The sequence below is a fragment of the Thamnophis elegans genome, chromosome 2, assembly GCF_009769535.1.
Source record: "Thamnophis elegans isolate rThaEle1 chromosome 2, rThaEle1.pri, whole genome shotgun sequence".
Lineage (NCBI taxonomy): Eukaryota > Metazoa > Chordata > Lepidosauria > Squamata > Colubridae > Thamnophis > Thamnophis elegans.
In genome coordinates this window covers 128792423-128810887 of record NC_045542.1, presented here as the reverse complement: position 1 = coordinate 128810887, position 18465 = coordinate 128792423, and the positions used below count along the sequence as shown (strand labels likewise).

The 18465-nt window shown below is 36.4% G+C and overlaps 1 protein-coding gene across 1 annotated transcript in view; it reads left to right on the top strand.

Moving 5' to 3' along the window:
* CHL1 (cell adhesion molecule L1 like) overlaps nt 1–18465 on the top strand; it is an 88892-nt gene that overhangs the window by 32500 nt on the left and 37927 nt on the right. Inside the window, exons 9-11 of the mRNA XM_032210596.1 lie at nt 14730–14861; nt 16139–16285; nt 16994–17105. Of these exons, the coding sequence (XP_032066487.1) occupies nt 14730–14861; nt 16139–16285; nt 16994–17105 (391 nt within the window). The remainder of the gene's footprint in view (nt 1–14729; nt 14862–16138; nt 16286–16993; nt 17106–18465) is intronic.

Below are 18465 nucleotides of genomic sequence, written 5' to 3'. Positions count from 1 at the left end.
TCTCCCTTTATTTATTTATCAGCACAAATAAAAAAACATACATATATATATATATATATATATATATATATATATATATATAGATAGATAGATAGATAGATAGATAGATAGATATAGATAGATATAGATATAGATATAGATATAGATATAGATATAGATATAGATATAGATATAGATATAGATATAGATATAGATATAGATATAGATATAGATATAGATAGATATAGATATAGATATAGATATAGATATAGATATAGATATAGATATAGATATAGATATAGATATAGATATAGATAGATATAGATATAGATATAGATATAGATATAGATATATAGATATAGATATAGATATAGATATAGATATAGATATAGATATAGATATAGATATAGATATAGATATAGATATAGATATAGATATAGATATAGATATAGATGATACAGCTATAGATTTGACTCCATTGGACCTTAGTCAAATTGCAACCAAGTTTTAATGTTATTACTATTCTCGTCTAAGGATATAGTCCTAGATAAAATATAAGTCAGTCCAGAAACAACTGGCTGACTAGATGATTACTGTTCTTTTTACTCTATCCTGCTTTCTTTTGGTTGTAGGAAGGAATTTGTAGAAACGTAAACAGGAAATTTCAACTGAAAATTTATGTATGTATCCTGTAAACAGAAAGCAATTCCTTCAATACTTTCCTAATTTTTTTCCATGCAAATTGATATGGATGTATTAAGGAACAGCATGAACTAAATAAACCTAAAATCAGGGCAAAAATGGAAATAAACTTGAAATTTGACAGATTTGACAAATCCCTTCTCTGGGATTTGCTTCCTCTTGCACAGGAAGATTAGAGAATAATTTGAAGATAGGAAATGCTTGACTATGCTTTCAGATAAAGATTGATGACAGAGATATTTACTTTCTATCACTTATATTCTTATTTTAAAATGAACACATGCTGGGGCACCTGGGAAAAACTGTTTTACGGTTTTTTGGGCGGGGGCTGTTTATTACTAGTAAGATGATGCTTTTTCTATCAAAGGTCATTTCAAAGAGGAAGGAATATTTAGATAAGAAGTTTCAAGTTTCAAGTTTATTAGAATTTGTATGCCGCCCACTCCCATAGGGACTCTGGGTGGCTCACAACAGACAAAAAACATTTAAAATTTAAAAATAGAAATAAAAAAATAAAAATACAGTATTAAAATTCACATCACCCATTCCATCTAAGCGGGGCTGGATATCAATCAACAGCCCCAGGCCTGCCAGAACAGCCAGGTCTTCATGGCTTTACGGAAGGCTGGGAGAGTGGTAAGGGTCCGGATCTCTGCAGGTAGATCGTTCCACAGGCCGGTGCAGCAACAGAGAAGGCCCTCCCCCAGGGAGTCGCCAGATGGCATTGTCCGGTTGGCAGCACCCAGAGGAAGCCCAACCTGTGCGATCTTGTTGGTCGTTGGGAGGTAAGTGGCAGGAGGCGGTCTCTCAGGTAGCCAGGTCCTAAACCATGAAGGGCTTTAAAAGTAACAACTAGCACCTTGAAGCGCGTCCGGAGACCAATAGGAAGCCAGTGCAGCTCGCGGAGGATAGGTGTAATATGGGTGTATCTAGATACACCCAATATCACTCGCGCGGCTGTGTTCTGGACTAGCTGTAGTCTTTGAACACTCTTCAGGGGCAGCCCCACGTAGAGCGCATTACAGTAATCCAGTCTTGAGGTGACGAGGGCATGAGTGACTATTCTAAGTGCCTCCCGGTCCAGGTAGGGCCGCAACTGGTGCACCAGGCGAACCTGGGTGAAAGCCCCCCTGGTCACAGCCGACAGATGGTGCTCTAATGTCAGCTGTGGGTCCAGGAGGACACCCAAATTGCGGGCCCTCTCTGAGGGGTGTATAATTTCACCCCCCAGGCTAAGAGGTGGTATGTCTGGACTAAAAGAAAGGGGTTAATTATAGGGCTGATGAGTTACTACTGTTTTCTTTGCATTTGTATAGTTCTGCTAGCTTTCTAAGGGTAGTCCTCGACTTAGAACAGTTCATTTAGTGACCGTTCAAAGTTACAGCGGTACTGAAAAAAATGACTTATGACCATTTTTCACATTTATGACTCTTGCAGCATCCCCATTACATTTGGATGCTTGACTACTGGTTCATATTTATGACGGTTGCAATGTCCCATTTTGTGACCTTCTGACAAGCAAAGTCAATGGGAAAATAAGTTTCACTTAATGACAGTGTTACTAATTTAATACTGCAGGGATTCACTTAACAAACATGGCAAGAAAAATCGTAAAATGGGGCAAAACTTACTTTACAAATTTTTCACTCAGCAACATAAATTTTGGACTTAATTGTGGTTATAAGTGGAGGACTACATGCACTTTTGATATGGTCAAATGACTATAATCGATAAAGTTTCTATTCTGTTTTACCATTTTCAGTTTCCCCACAACTTTTGCTAATGCTATTTCAACTATAGTCTTTGAAGAAAATTGTGGACTTTTTATCTGAGGGTACAAGGATTATTTTCTATACTTAATTCCTCTAGAAGTGAAGTAATATTACTTTAGAAAGTGAAAATGCCTGGAAGGCTATAATAAGGAAGTGAGGGAAGGTAAAAGAGGAATGTGGAAAAGATCTTTCTCACTTGTGCTGCTAATTAAATTTCCAAAGGATTACTTAACTTTAACCATTATGTGTGTCCTAGGTGAAGGACAGCAGTCTAGGTAAAAGAATTTAAAAGAAAATATGCCTTCTAGGGAAAATTTAAATTCCTATCTATCTAATATTGTGAATATGTAGCCTCTCACTCTTTGTCTGTGTATGTAGTGTGTGTGTGTGTGTGTGTGTGTGTGTGTGTGTGTGTTTCAATCAGTCCAACATTCTAAATTAGAATACCCGCATATTAGGGAACAGAAAGAAGAAAATAATTTTTGACATTCATTAGCACTTTTCATTCTGAATTATTCCCAAGTAATTGTGCTTCTTCAAAGAATCAGACTAAGGAGCATAGCCAGATGGCTGCATTGAATTGCTACCTAACAGTCCTTGAACTAGCAAGAAAGTATGCCAACATAAAATTTTCTGCCCTGATTGTTGAGCCCTATTCTGCTAGAGAAAAAAAAAAAATCAGGCTGCTGACACAAGCTGTCCTTGCAATTTTAACATAAAGAAAGTTGAAGAAAGCAACTTCTTCCAATTTAATTTGTCTTTCCATTAATCCAGTGTTTTTCAACCTTTTTGTGCAAAGGCACACTTTTTTCATGAAAAAAATCACGAGGCACACCACCATTAGAAAATGTTAAAAAAATTTAACTTTGTGCCTATATTGACTATATATAAAGTAATTTTCCCACGGCACACCTTACACTATGTCACGGCACACTAGTGTGCCGCGGCACAGTGGTTGAAAAACACTGCATTAATCAACACCTCCCAAAAGGAAAGCAGACACAGACTGCACCCTCTAATGGAGGTGGGATGTACAAGGTTAATTAGATGTTTAGAAGAGTGTGTTTTGCCACCTTCAAAATGTCAGACAAACAGCCAGTGGTTGGATTCAGCTGGTTCACAGTGGTTCAAGTGAACCAGTTGTTAAATTACCTTCCCCCACATACACTCACCCGCTGTCAATGTGGATCCTGGGCACTGTGCTGTGCTGTAATGGACAAATGGGCAACAGAGTAGCTGGTGCAAGGAAAGGCTTTCCCTCTTTCTTCTCCCTGCTTCTCTTCCTCCCTCATGTTGGTTCACCCAGGGTGACGTTGGCCATCGCAAGAGGCTCATTTCACATGTGCGGCAGAGTTGGAAGATGGGAATGGGCCATGCCTCCCGCAACAGCTAAACTGGGTGAACCGATTGTTAAATTATTTGAATCCCACCACTGCTAGCAGCATATCATGACCTATCAGTTCAGCTATTTCGGATCATGTGCCTAATGCTTTTCTGAAACTTATTACCAAACTAGACACTAATAGTTTGAGGGCATAAAAGTGGTGTACAGAATAAGGTAAGTGAAACAATTGATATTGAGCTGGCTCAGTCTATGATTAGTGCTGAAAAGGAATGAAAATTCCAGGAGCAAATCCAATAATCTGCAAACAGAACAATAGAACAATTCAAAATAGAACAATCAAAATTCTAACAAGTGCAATAATATCAAATTGCTTATTGGCAAAAGCAGGGGAAAAACTATAATGCAATCTGCAAACTATCTTGATGCACAGAAGCTACTGAATTAGATGCCACCTATTTTGTACTGGTGTGTCCAGTTTTTCCAAATGCTGAACCTTAAATTTTCCACCATTGTATCACATATTTGAGTATAGGTACACATTTTCATATCTATCAAGCTTCTAAGCTGAAGTGCTCTTCTGAAAAGTTAGCAATTCTTCCCAGTTTTGCATCATGTGCAGATTTGATCAGCACTCCTTGTATCTCCTCATCTACATCATTTATAGAAATGTTGATAAATAATAATTGGATATGAGAAAGGAAGGTTGGAAATATTTTTGGATTATATACAAAGGTTATTAATCACAATAATTATCACTATTAAAAAATAAAATAAAATATATACAGTTAGATGTTAATTAATATGGGGAAAATGTTATGATATATGATATAACTACATAAAGAAGGAAGAATGATAATAAACTATACTGCATGGAAGATGGACTTTTTGGTACTAAATATTATGGATGTTCAACTAAAATAAGATACAAGGATTTGATGTTAATAGAGTATTCTACAAACAAGTAAAGAAATGTCAGTAGGTGTTATGGATTAATTCTTTGGCATAGTTAAGGTTGAAGGATGTTTAAGTAACTGTAGTCAACTAAAAGTGGAAGTATGATGATGTTAATATGGTAAACATTTGAGTTAAGATATTTGAATTAATATGAATTAATGGAAGAGATGCACCAAAACATGTTGTAACCAGCTGAAATACTTTTTTTTATATAATATATACCTGTGTTCTTTTTTTGTTTTTGTTTTTTGTTTTTGTTTTTGTTTTTTCTTCCCTGCCTTGTCTTTTGTTCTTTTTGTCTTTTTCCCCCCTCTTTTTTGATTTTTTCTTTTCCCACTGGTGTGGGCATGTATTGTTTAAGACTATTATCTTTATTAATATTTTTAAATAATAATTACAGTCAAATGAAAATGGATATATGATGATGGTGACATGTATGAATATTTGAGTTAAAATGTTCGAGTTAACATGAATTATGTTTGTTGACTGTAGAGGAGATGCACGAAAGTTTATTTGTGATCGACTGACACACTTTCTTTCTTTTTTTTTTTAATAAATGTTTTTTAATTTTAATTTAAAACAGGTACAGCATCTTTCTTTACATCTGTAGAAAATGTATCAATCAATTACAGATAAGTTTTGGTACATCTCCTCCACAGTCAACCAACATAACTCATATTAACTCAAGCATTATTATATATCCATTTTCATTTAACTGTAATTATTATTTAGAAATATTAATAAAAGTAATAATCTTGAACAATACCTGCCCACACCGGTGGGAAAAGAAAAAATCAAAAAAAAAAAAAAGGGCAAATAAAAAATAAAAATAAAAATAAAAAATAAAAAATAAAAATAATACAAAAAAAGACAAAAACGACAAGAGACAAGGCAGGAAAACAAAACAAAACACAGGTGTCTATTATGAAAAAAAAGAAGAAGTATATCAACTGGTTACAACATGCTTTGGTGCTTCTCTTCCATTAGCTCATATTAATTCAAATATCTTAACTCGGATATTTACCATATCAACATCATTATACCTCCAGTTTTAATTACCTATGGTTATTTAAACATCCTTCATCCTTAGCTATGCATTACATAATTAATCCATAACACATGCTGACAATTCATTTACTTATTTGTAGAATCCTCTATTATCATCAAATCCTCATGTCCTATTTTAGCTGGACATCCATAATATTTAATTATATCATATATCATAACATTTTCCCAGTATTGATTAACATTTGATTGTATGTATTTTATTTAGTTTTTTTAATAGTGATAATTATTGTAGTTAATACTCTTTATGTATAATCTAAAGATGTTTTCTCATATCCAATTGTTAGTTATCATATCAACTCCACATTATATACATTACTATCAATATCAATTATTATTCAACTATATCTGTTACAAAAAAAAGCAATTAGGTTTAGCTAGTTTTCAATTGTATTCTTCAATCTATCAGCCAGTTCCAAATTATATATATTACTATCCATATCAGTCATTATTCAGCTATATCTATTACACATTAAGGTAATCAGATTTAGCTAATTTTAAATTACGTTCTTCCATCTGTCAGCCAGTGTCTCTCCAGTGTCCATCTGTGTCCATCTCTCCAGTGTCCATCTCTCCAGTGTCCATCTGTCAGCCAGTGTCTCTCCAATAGCAAAATCTTCTCAAACCAATTGCCACGCGTTGGATAAATTTACCAAATGTTTTCATAAGCAAATCCAGACAAAGATATTTTCGCACCTTTGGACTCTGAATGTCAGTGATGAAATAATAATGTTGTCCTGGGCTTGTAAAATTTTCCAAATTAACTTTGATTCTCAAGGGTGGATTTTCCATTCCTCCTGCACTCTGTCTCTTTAAATGAGTCTTCTTTATAGCTCCCCCCCTCCTTTCTTCCTCTGAGATAGACCAGACACCATTTCTCACATTTTCCATTTGTATTTCAGGAACATTTAAACATTCAACAATCTCAGTTTTTACTTCATATTTTAAAATCAGATGATCCAATTTTCTTTCCAGCCTTTGATAAGAGTCAAAAAGCCCTCTACATGTGGAAAAAAGAATCTGAAATGAAATCTTAGAGGTATTTTGAGACGCCATGATGTGTCGCAGTTAAAAATTGCAAGCTCTTTTTTTTTTTCCACAGACTTCGAAGCACTTTTCTTATTCTCTTGCAGGCTGTGCAATCTTATCTGATCGTAAACAGAGCCAAGTAATAAAGTAATAAAAATGTCGAATCGTGACGGGCTAATTAGTAGAAAATAAATTTTACGATCCACTTAGGGAGAGTCAGAGGGGGGAGGATGTCGAGGAGTTTCTTGAAGCATTTAAGAAGTAAAGTAACCACCAGCCATAAATCCATTTTAAAAAGCCAATTCGCCGCTAAATTTTCCTATTCTTTGGTTTAGGTTAGCTTAAGTTTTTAACGCGAACAGTCTCTCTTGGATAATAAAATCAGCTTACCAGATGACATCACTTCTACCATTCTTAGGGGCAACCTGCAGTTTCAGTTAGCACGCAGCTAATCCAGAAAGGAATTGGCATGAGGAGTTAATACCCCCCCCCCCGAGACTTGCAGGTGTCTCTGAGGTCCTGGGTCTCTCCTCACCTTCACTGTCGTCTCCGGGACAGCTAGAGTTCAAAGAACCCATCCAAAAATCCTTCGGTATAGAGGAATTTCAGGAGTAGCCTGAAACTCCATCTTCTCACTGCTAAGCCCCGCCTTCTTCCCGACTGACACACTTTCTATAGCATGTAAAGAAAGATGTTGTATTTGTTTTAAATTAAAAACTAATTTTTTTTAATAAAAATTAAAAAAAAGAAATGTTGAAAAGCACTGGCCCAGGATAGAGCATTAAGGAAACCCTCTGAATGCCCCCCTCTGTCTAGACCAGGGGTGTCAAACTCACATCATCATGTTGGCGTCACATGACATATCATGATTTGCCCCCTTTGGTAAACCAGGCGTATAACACATCTGGGCTTAGAGTTTGACAGCCCTGATCTAGACATAGATTTATTAAGATCTAAGTTGAACCAGAACCTGGTAAACTTGCTCAACCAATCAAGAATCAGGACCAACCATACCACATTATTTCATTATATCAACAAAGAGGCTATGATCAATAGAATACATCCATAGAAATTCAAATGCAATGTATTCACAAAATTCCCTTGGTCTATTAATATAATTTCTTTGTTGGAAAAGAAAAAGAAAAGATGTAAGTTTGTCCGGCATGACTATTTTTAACAATCCCATGGTGGCTTTTAACTTTGTTCCTTTCTAAGTGCTTACAAATCCACTGTTAAATTATCCTTTACAGGATTTTCCCAAGTGCTGATATCAAGCTGCTTGAGCTGTATTTTTCTGGGTTCGCCCCCTACTGTTATTTTTAACAAATGGAATAATGTTAACTATTCTCCAATACTTTGATACATCTCTTGCCCTTCAGAAATCCTCAAATTAACTAAAGTTTATAGACAATGATTCTGAGATCATATCTGCTTGTTCCTTTAGCACTTTGAGATCCACATAATCAAAGCAGCTAGGCATTATTTCACCATTTCCTTACCTACTTTGGCCTGCATTTCTCTTCCGCTCCCCATGGTGTGATTTCTGACAGGTGGGACCATTTCCCCCTCTCATTTTGTAATCACATTATCATTAGTGGGACAGCTAAGTGATTAAGATGTCATTCAATTTGTTCTGTGCTGTAGAGTTTTTCAAAAAGTTCTTTGTTGCTAATTTTACATCCAGGAAAAAAAAACCTCACATTTTTAAATATAAGCAATCAAATTAAAGATGCATTTTAGCTTTCTGCTGCTTTACAATATTAAATCAGGCAGTTAGTAACGTGAATGGAATATTTAAAAAGAACGAGGTGAGTAACAGGTAGGCATACATATCCAGCAACTTTAAAAAAAATATCTTTGCTTTGTTTTTGTCTCCTGACTTTATCCGAGCATATAATTTATCAGTATAGAACTGAGAAGGGTAAGCTTGCCCTAGTTTGACCACTATCATTGCCTTCTTTGGGAAAATCCCTTCAAATTAGATTTATTTGAAGTTTATTCTGACTTTGCAAAGTTCAAACAACCACAGCCCTGCTGGAAGAGAATATTGGCAGTTCAGGGCTGAAGTGTAGTGTCCTTGATGTTTTCTGAGCTTGGAATTTTCTTGCAGACACTTTGTTATCCAGTTAGATAATATCATTGGTGCTAGAAGGTAGTAGGTGTTCTGACCTAGGCTTCCCCAAAAGCACAAAACAGAATCCTGGTCTTAAGAAAACCCCTTTTATTAAACGAATGTGAATTTCTCTCATTCACATTCAGCAAAGGCCTGGTAAACAGGCTTTTAAAATTTAAGACTAAAGACCTTATCTGGCTTAGAAAGCTGCCATGTAAATATTTTCCACATGCAGTGCTGTGCAAGGAAAGACTTGACACAGAGTCTCTGAGATTCACAGACAGATCTTCACACTCCTGAAATGAATGAATGAATAAATAAACGAATGATTATTTTTCACCCAAAAGCCTACTCCCCTTTCACTCTTCATATTTCCTATGGGAGGGGCCATTTACTGTCCACCTGTGGCTTTAGTCTCAAGTCGATCCTGATTTTTGAGCTGTTCTTTTCTTCTGGCAGCTCTGTGCATGCACACACTGGGAACAGGCTCCAGCTGTTTCTCTGCCTCATTGCTCTCTAGCTCCAAAGGCAGCTGAGAATTGTCAGACGGCCTTGGCCCAATCTCTCCCTCTGATGCAGAGCCCTTGTCTGAGACTTCCCCAGCCTCCAGGACTGGCCCATTTCCTCCCCAACCTCCTCACTGTCTGACTCTGCTGCCAATTCCGCAGACCACAACACTGGGGTTTGCTCTCTGTTTACTTCTAAATGCCACTCATATAAAAACAGATTCCCTTCCCTTCTAGTACAGATGAATAACTGGGTAATGAAATATCTGAAAGAAAACAATCAACTCGGACTCCACAATGATAGCACCTTCCCAATTTTGATCATTTGTGGACGAGGTAAAAATTACACTGTAAGCAGAAATATTATAAAGATGTGTCTCTAAATTAATAGCTCTTTTCAGCTCCCTCTTTATTACTGCTTAGTACTCATATTTCTTTACATCTGAATTATTTAAACTTCTGTTAAGTTATATTGTACTTTGCAAGGCTTCTTTGTGTATTTATAAATACAGAATTACTATCTAGCTCACCTGAAGAGACGATTGATTCATTCCATCATCTAGTCATAGAGTGATACCTTATATTTTTTACCTCTTTTTTTAATGTGCACTTAACATGTCTGAAGTCTTCACCCTGAAGATGTAATGCACGAAGCATCCACACATATATACAATAGTGATTTCCCAGGCAGTTATTTCCATAATCAATTTGAACTGTGAATTCAGCCTTTCTCGCTATCATGTTTGAAAATTTAAAAAGCTGAAATAGTCCAAGGACAGATTGTCATGCTTGTTATATTGTGTTATTGTTGTTCTAAAGCAGTCAACCTTTCCAATGCCGTGACCCTTTAATACAGTTCCTCATGTTGTGGTGACCCCCAACCATAAAATTGGTGTCTCAGTCCCTAAGACCATCGAAAATATGTGTTTTCCGATGGTCTTAGGCGACCCTGCCAAAGGGTTGTTCGACCCCCAAAGGGGTCCCGACCCACAGGTTGAGAACCACTGTTCTAAAGTATTTATTTTATTAAAATAGACAGCCTTGTATCCTATATCTTTCATTGGCTTTATGAAATTATGCAAGACAAATTTAATGTGAATTGTTTAGTGCATATACAAAACCAGAGCTTTAGAATTTTAATTCTCTGAAAATTTCTGTAAAGGTTTGCCACGCAAAATGATAGTGGAATTGGACAGCCTATAAATTTAATAAACTATATTACAAACTATATAATAAACTATAATAAGCTATAATGGATTGTTCTTTTGGTTTGTCATACAGTCAGTTTAGATGCCTAGACTGGATTTGGTATTTTTATCCATCTATTGCAGGGGTGTCAAACCCGTGTTGTCACATTGTTATCACTCCCCCCCCCTTTGCTAACACGGGGGTGGGCTTGATGCATCTGGTACATGGGCTGCATGTTTGACACCCCTGATCTATTGAATGGTTCCTAAGCACCTGGGATAGGCAGAGGCTGTTGTCTGCTGGTGTTAAATGTACCACAACAGAAAGTAAAGTTGCCTTTTGTGATTGACGGAGGGTGATTTTGTCAAGGTTAATGACTGGTGTTTAAGTGATGCTCCAGAAGTTTTGGGATTGTACCCAAGGCACCTATTATTGTAGGTGCTATCTTTGCTTTGTTTTCTTTTGCCACAGTCATTCTACTTCTATTTGCCGGTCTTTGTATTTTGTGACAAACACCCCCCCCCCCCCATACACACACACACACACACACATTTCCTTCTCTTCTGTTCTGATGCCTCCAGGTTCTGCCACAACTACTATTTGGACTTTTTTTTTTTTTTGCTAAGTTTGGGTGTTATGCAGTATAGCAATAGCAATAGCAATAGCAGTTAGATTTATATACCGCTTCATAGACCTTTCAGCCGTCTCTAAGTGGTTTATAGAGTCAGAATATTGCCCCCACAGTCTGGGTCCTCATTTCACCCACCTCGGAAGAATGGAAGGCTGAGTCAACCTTGAGCCGGTAAGATTTGAACCGCTGAACTGCAGATAACAGTCAGCTGAAGTGGCCTGCAGTACTGCACCCTAACCACTGCGCCACCTCGACAGTAGACATATCTCTGCTTGAATTCTAATTCGAATTATGTGTGGGTAAATTAATAGTTATACTTAAAGAATAGTGGAAACTTAATAATTCAAGAACCTAAGAATTTTTAAGATAGTATATAAGAATATAGGCAATTCCAAGTAGGATAGTGAAATTTATTGGAATGTTAATTCAATAATCTCTTCTATTGTGTGGATATTGAAAATAGGTACCATTCCATAGCAAACTATAGCAATTAGTTCACCACAAGGGACTAATTGCAAAAGTAATTGAATTTTGCAGTAGTGGTGAATCCAAATAGTGGTAATCCAAATCTAGTCTAAGCATTGGCACCAGCACTACAGAAGGAAATCAAACTAAAAATATAGTCAGCATTTAATCAGGCATCAAAATGATTAGGTAGATCAAACAATCTGGAGCAACGAGGTACAATGTTGCAATCATAAACAACAATTTGCCAAGTAAGCTGTGTTTCTCTTTTCATTCTGGGTGGCAAAACTCCAACCAAGATATGCAAGCCTATGATTGACTCACATCTCCCATGATTCTCAAGACTGTTGGCTTTATTATCTTGCAGTTCTGCCTAACTGGGTTTCTAATTGGCTAACTGGGCTTCCACACAATAGCACTATTATTCTTGTAAGGCTTATGATTTGAGTTCAGACTCCATTGATAGGGGGGAAATTATATCAGAACTTGGTGGCAGGTGGGATGTGTTCTCAATGGGCTTTCAGGTGTGATTTAAGCTCACTTACAGGTTATTTGCAGGATCACCATCTCCTACCATCTCTGCTCACTTCACCAATTCCAGCAGGGAAGATATATTCTAGGCATTTTCCATTAAACAAATGACATTTTATTGCATCCCGGAGTCATGCCTGTATAGTGAAGGCAGCACCTTCCCTATGCAGCAGTATCCTCTTAGAGATCTTGATGGCTCAAACTCTTTAATGCTAGCTAAATTTTAATAATTTAATAAATAGAATTAAAGATCTAGATGTTTCTCCAGGCGTCTGAGCAGGGTGGCTAGGCAAACTTTGGATGTTGTTCTGTTCTTTTTTGGGTGTGTCAGGTTGTGTTTGTGTCCTATGGTTGTAGTTAAATTGTTGCATTTAACCCTTGTATTCTGTTCAGAGTTACTTCTGTATGCTAGGCAATCTTTCTTATTTATTTGTTTGCTTGTTTATATCCCACCTTTATTCTATTCATAAATAATTAGGTGAATATACCTAATACTCCTTCCTCCTCCTATTTTTCCCCACAAAAACCCTGTAAAGTGGGGTAGGTTGAGAGAGAGAGAGGGTGATTGGTCCAAAGTCACTCAGCTGGCTTTCCTGATTAAAGCAGAACTAGAACTCACAGTTTCTACTTGGCTGCCTCAACCATTAATAAATCACAGCCTAATAGAAAGAATAGGTCTCATGTTAAACTCTAGAAAATCTTAATTTTTTCTAACCAAAAAGATGGCTATAATAGCTGTTACCATAATTTAGAGAGTGAGCAATTCCTGTCTGTGAACTTGATTATGCACTTATAATCTCAAGCGGCTGTTGGAGGCTGACTTTCTCTTTCCCTTTTCCAGTTAATATAGAAATATTGGAAAAAAAATCATCAATAAATTGAAGTCATGGTGTAATTAGTGAAGTTCTGAAGAGGAGTTTGTGAATGAGGGGGGTAATGAATAGCTCCTAGTTAAACAAAACTGAAGAATTTGTGAACTTGGTCTTGCCAACCTGTTTTTTTTCTCAATTGCATGAGTGCCATCTGCTGGTTAATGGATGTATAGCCACACACCGTATGATGCTTTTGTTTTTCCCGGTTTCTCTTTTACTCTGTCAAATTCAGCTATGCTGAGCATTTCTTCTGTAGTTTTTGAAATATTCTCATTCAGTTTTATAACATAATTCCATTTTTTTAAAAAAATCCCTAAAAATAACATTTTCATAATAATATACTCTTCCATTTACTTTGTTAGACTGTAGTTTATGAAATGCAACCATTTTATTTTTATTTTTTTTATTTGTAGTACATTCAATTCACCAGAGATGTGCATGGAAACTTTTGTGAAACTTTTTTTCACAGACCTCATAGGAAAGTCATGCCATACAGGTTGCAAAATGAGGAAATGAGGATGAAGTTGGGGAAATTGAGAGCTATAACATTTATTTCATTGGGGGAGAGGGGAGAACAAAACTATTAGGAAAGCAGGATAGATTTTGGTACAATGTTGCCAGAGTTGAGTGGAGTCAAGTAGCATAGAGTAGCGTAGCGTAGCGTAGCGTAGCGTAGCGTAGCGTAGAGTAGAGTAGAGTAGAGTAGAGTAGAGTAGAGTAGAGTAGAATAAATTTATTATGGTTTGGGACGTGCTATACATTTGTTTGTTTGTTTATTCTTTACTCTTTCTCAGTGAAATATTTGCAGCCAACATTTCTAGCCTCTTCCACATCATCTCATTTGTTTCAACTTTAGATATGCACAGAGCTCAGAAACCCTTTTTTCACATTATGTTTTATTTGTTTTATCTAGTTACTAAACATAGCATTTATCATTATACCCGCTACACATCTAGAGAGAATTTTTAAAAATACCATGAAACTGAACACATAAAAGCAAACAGCATGTCAAGCAAACACAATTGTAAGACAGATTTTTTTTCAATTAAAATGAAAAATTGCGTGTACAACTTTTTGTAGCACTTAAACTCTGATGGTATCAAAGATTCTTTACTACTTGCCTAAAGTAGAAAGAAAACAGCTCATTTCCCTTTAGAGTTCTTCAATTGCAATTTTGATGTAAAATACAGGAGCAAATAATCTGGTTCCAAATTATCTAGAGCTTGATAGGTCAAAATGAACATTTTGGCAAACCAATAGGCAAATAGGCAAACCAACCCTGAAAGAAAAAAAAAAGCAAAATAATCTACAAAGTACAGCTTTGCAAAACGTTTAGCCCCTGCATTTCACACTCATTTTGAGTTTCCAATAGTCTTATTTATACTGTATAAATAGGAGATGGTTAAACCATGATTCATATGGCTAGATTATCTTTCTTCAAGGAAAAGTGCAGTTAGCACGCCACACCAATATTGTTGCATCAGGGTTATGGGTGTGCAATGCACCAATATTGTTGCATCAGGGTTATGGGTGTGTGTTTATGGTAGTGACTAAAATGGTAATTACTTTTTCAACAGAGCCACCCACCTGGGTAAACAAACCAAAAAGTGGAGTTTTCAGTGTTGGTGGAAGTTTTGTACTGTTGTGTGAAGCTATTGGCTTTCCTGAGCCAACTATAAAATGGAAAAAGAACGGCATTCCTCTTGAAGGTAAGCACAGGATTTAAACCTACAGTTCAATAATAGTAAACAGCTATATAAACTGGCCTTTTCCAATGTGATGCTTCTGGATGCATAAGATTTCAGCTTCCATTATCTCTAGTTATCGATCCTATGGATTGGATATGTTTCTTAAAATCCAACACCGCTAAATTAGACAATGCTAGTATGGAAGAAACCCAGTGAGATTGCTTAAATTTAATCAGTTTTATTGGACTAACTTCCCAGTGAGATATTATGATTGATTACTTGTCCCAGCTTCTGCCAACCTAGCAGTTTGAAAGCATGTAAAAATGCAAGTAGAAAAATAGGAACCACTTTTGGTGGGAAGGTAAAAGTGTTCTGTGTGCCTTTGGTGTTTAGTCATGCCGGCCACATGACCACAGAGTCACTTTGGACAGCGCTGGCTCTTCGGCTTTGAAAGGGAGATGAGCACCGCCCCCTAGAGTGAGGAACGACTAGCACTTATGTGCAAAGGGAACCCTTACATGCAATTGGGAACTTAATTTCTGTTCTAAGCAAGACAGTTGTTAAATGAGTTGTGCGTAATTTTATAAACTTTTTATGTCATGGCTATTAAGTGAATCACTATAATTATTACATGAATCATGCAGTTGTTAAGATCATTTGGCATTCCTGATTTTTTTTTGTGGGAATATTTATACTTTCAAGAGGAGTTTATAATGCCTGTTGCTTGTTGGTGATCTTCTATTTTGGCATTCATCAGGCCTGGTCATATTTAGCTTCCAAGTTCAGATAGGTTGAGATAATTGAAATGTTGGACTAGAAGATCTCCAAGGCCCCTTCCAACTCTGTTATTCTATTCCATTCTAACTAGATTTGAAATTGAAGGTTAAACCAAATAACTTACCACTATGGCAAAAACAAAGGAAAGGAAATAACAGTTTGTTATTATTCTATATTACTAGAAAAATAGATATCTGCAGTTTGCTTTAAGCTTTAAAGAGTAATCATGTGTCACCAGCATGGCATTTATAGGTACAGCTAACTCATAAACAAACCATGCATCCAGAAATGTTAGGCTGAAAGTAAAATAAGTCTTGTTCATGATGTCATTATTTAACACTAATTGTTATTTGCATAATTCAATTTGTTTTAATGCAGCGCATAATATAAAGATAAATGAATGTTTTCTACATGTTCTCACTTTTTCTGTACGACTATAATGTTTGCCAGAGGAAAGGTTAGTGCTAGGGAAGAATTGGAAGTCTCTCAGTATAAGTAACATTTTCTTACCTTATTGACAGATAACGAAATAAAATCCAACAGAGCTGCTTTTTCAACAAGGGAGATCAGCATCATTGACTTGGAGCTGAGTGACACTGCAGTGTACCAGTGTGAGGCTACCAACAAGCATGGTACTATCCTGGCCACAGCAAACATTGATGTTCTCAGTAAGTTATTTTTTACAGGGAATGGCATGTTCAGGCTTTCACTCATACTTGCAATGCACAAGGATCAGAAAAAGACTTTGGTTTGAAGAGAGCTTCTGCCTCTCACAGGGGAAAATGCTGAACTTCGTGGATCAAAATTCCATCTGTCTTTTTATGCAAGAAATTATATTAATTACTGTCAATTAACAAGGAGGCTAAAACTTATGAAGAATTGTTACAGGAATGGGGCATGGCTAGTCTGGTAAAGATAAGGACCAGGGGAGACATGATAGCAGTGTTCCAATATTTGAGGGGCTGCCACAGGGTGTCAAACTATTTTCCAAGGCACCTGAAGGCCAGACAAGGATGGATGGACACTGATCAAGGAGAGATTCAACCTAGAAATAAGGATACATTTTCTGACAGAGAGAACAATCTACCAATGAAAGAGGTTGCCTCCGTAAGGTGTGGCAGCTTCATCACTGGAAGCTTTCAAAAAGAGATTGGACTGCCATCTGTGAGAAATGATGCAGGGCTCCTATTCACCTCCCTCTCTTTTCTATTAAAATTCTATTTGCATTGTTTATGATTGTGAAAAAATATTTTTTAAAGGAATAAAATATCTCAAAATCACAAAATTTGCCCTAGGATTAAGGCTACTTCTTTTTTTATCACTGTTGGTAGTCCTACCTTGACTCTTCCTTTGCTAATTTACATTTCCTTTTTCAGATATTCCCCCAGAAATATTAACTCCAGATGGTGAAGAATATGTGGCAGTAGTGGGTTATTCAAGTCACTTGTACTGTCAGTTTTTTGCAATACCCACACCAGATATTTCTTGGTAAGCTTTATTTCACTTCCTTGATAAGCTCTTTTTTCATAAATTGTTGTTGACATCTTTTAATCCATTTATATTTGATTGCCCACAAAAAATGCATTTTTGCACCACAAAAATGTACTTTAAAAAAAGCTGTACAGTAACAATTGCTGATTATAGAATACTCATAAACTACCTTTGTATTAAATATTCCAAGCGTTAACATGAGAGTGTTAATGAAATTGTCCATTGTTAGTTATGAAATGATAAGCTCTCAATTTGCTCAGAGAGTTTCCTTTGTCAATAATAAATTAGATGAATCCCATTGTAATTTTGAAAAGATACCATTGTACTGCAATCATTCTTAAAGTTTCCTACAAATTTCCATAGATAGCAAAGAAACTTGTCTCAGACTTAGCTTTATCTGTTGGACCATCTATCTGAAGTTAAACTAGACTGCCCTCTGCATATGGTCTCATTATTCTTTATTCATATCTGTGATCAAATATTTCTAAACATTCATATTCTATATATTTTTTGCTTTACAATACTAGCCAGCATTTCTGACCATTACATAGAGAGAACATTCCAGAAGCTGTAAGCAAACCATTGTAAATTACCCAATCTCTACAATCTGCAAGATGTTTCCTTATTTTTCACACACACACACACACACACACACACACACACACACACACACACACAGACAAAGACAAAGACAAAGACAAACACACACACTACAAAAACAACTCTACATGGTCAAGTCAGTATTACCGTGTTTCCCCAAAAATAAAACAGGGTCTTGTTTTCTTTTGAGCCCTGAAAGAAGCACTTGGCCTTATTTTCAGGAAGGTCTTATTAGTTTTGAGGTGCAGGAGGCAGTGAGTGAATATGTTTAGTTTAAGAGAAAGAAGGACTAGGGGAGACATGATATCAGGGTTCCAATATCTCATGGGTTGCCACAAAGAAGAGGGAATCAAACTATTCTCCAAGGCACCTGATGGTAGAACAAGAAGCAATGGGTGGAAACTAATCAAGGAGAGAAGCAACTTAGAACTGAGGAGAAATTTCCTGACAGTTAGAACAATTACTCAGTGGAACAGAAGTTGTGAATGCCCCAACACTGGAAGTCTTTAAGAAGATGTTGGATAGCCATTTGTCTGAAACGGTATATGGTTTCCTGCCTAGGCAGGGGGTTGGATTAGAAGACCTCCAAGGTCCCTTCCAACTCTGCTATTGTATTGTATTGTATGACCTGAATAATTGAGAATCTCCATAGATACTGAGCTGAGAATATGCAGGATCACCTATCCTTGAGAGTATCTACCTGCTCTCCTGGGTGTCACAAAATGGACACGTTGCAAGCCCTTTCTTTAAATGTCAT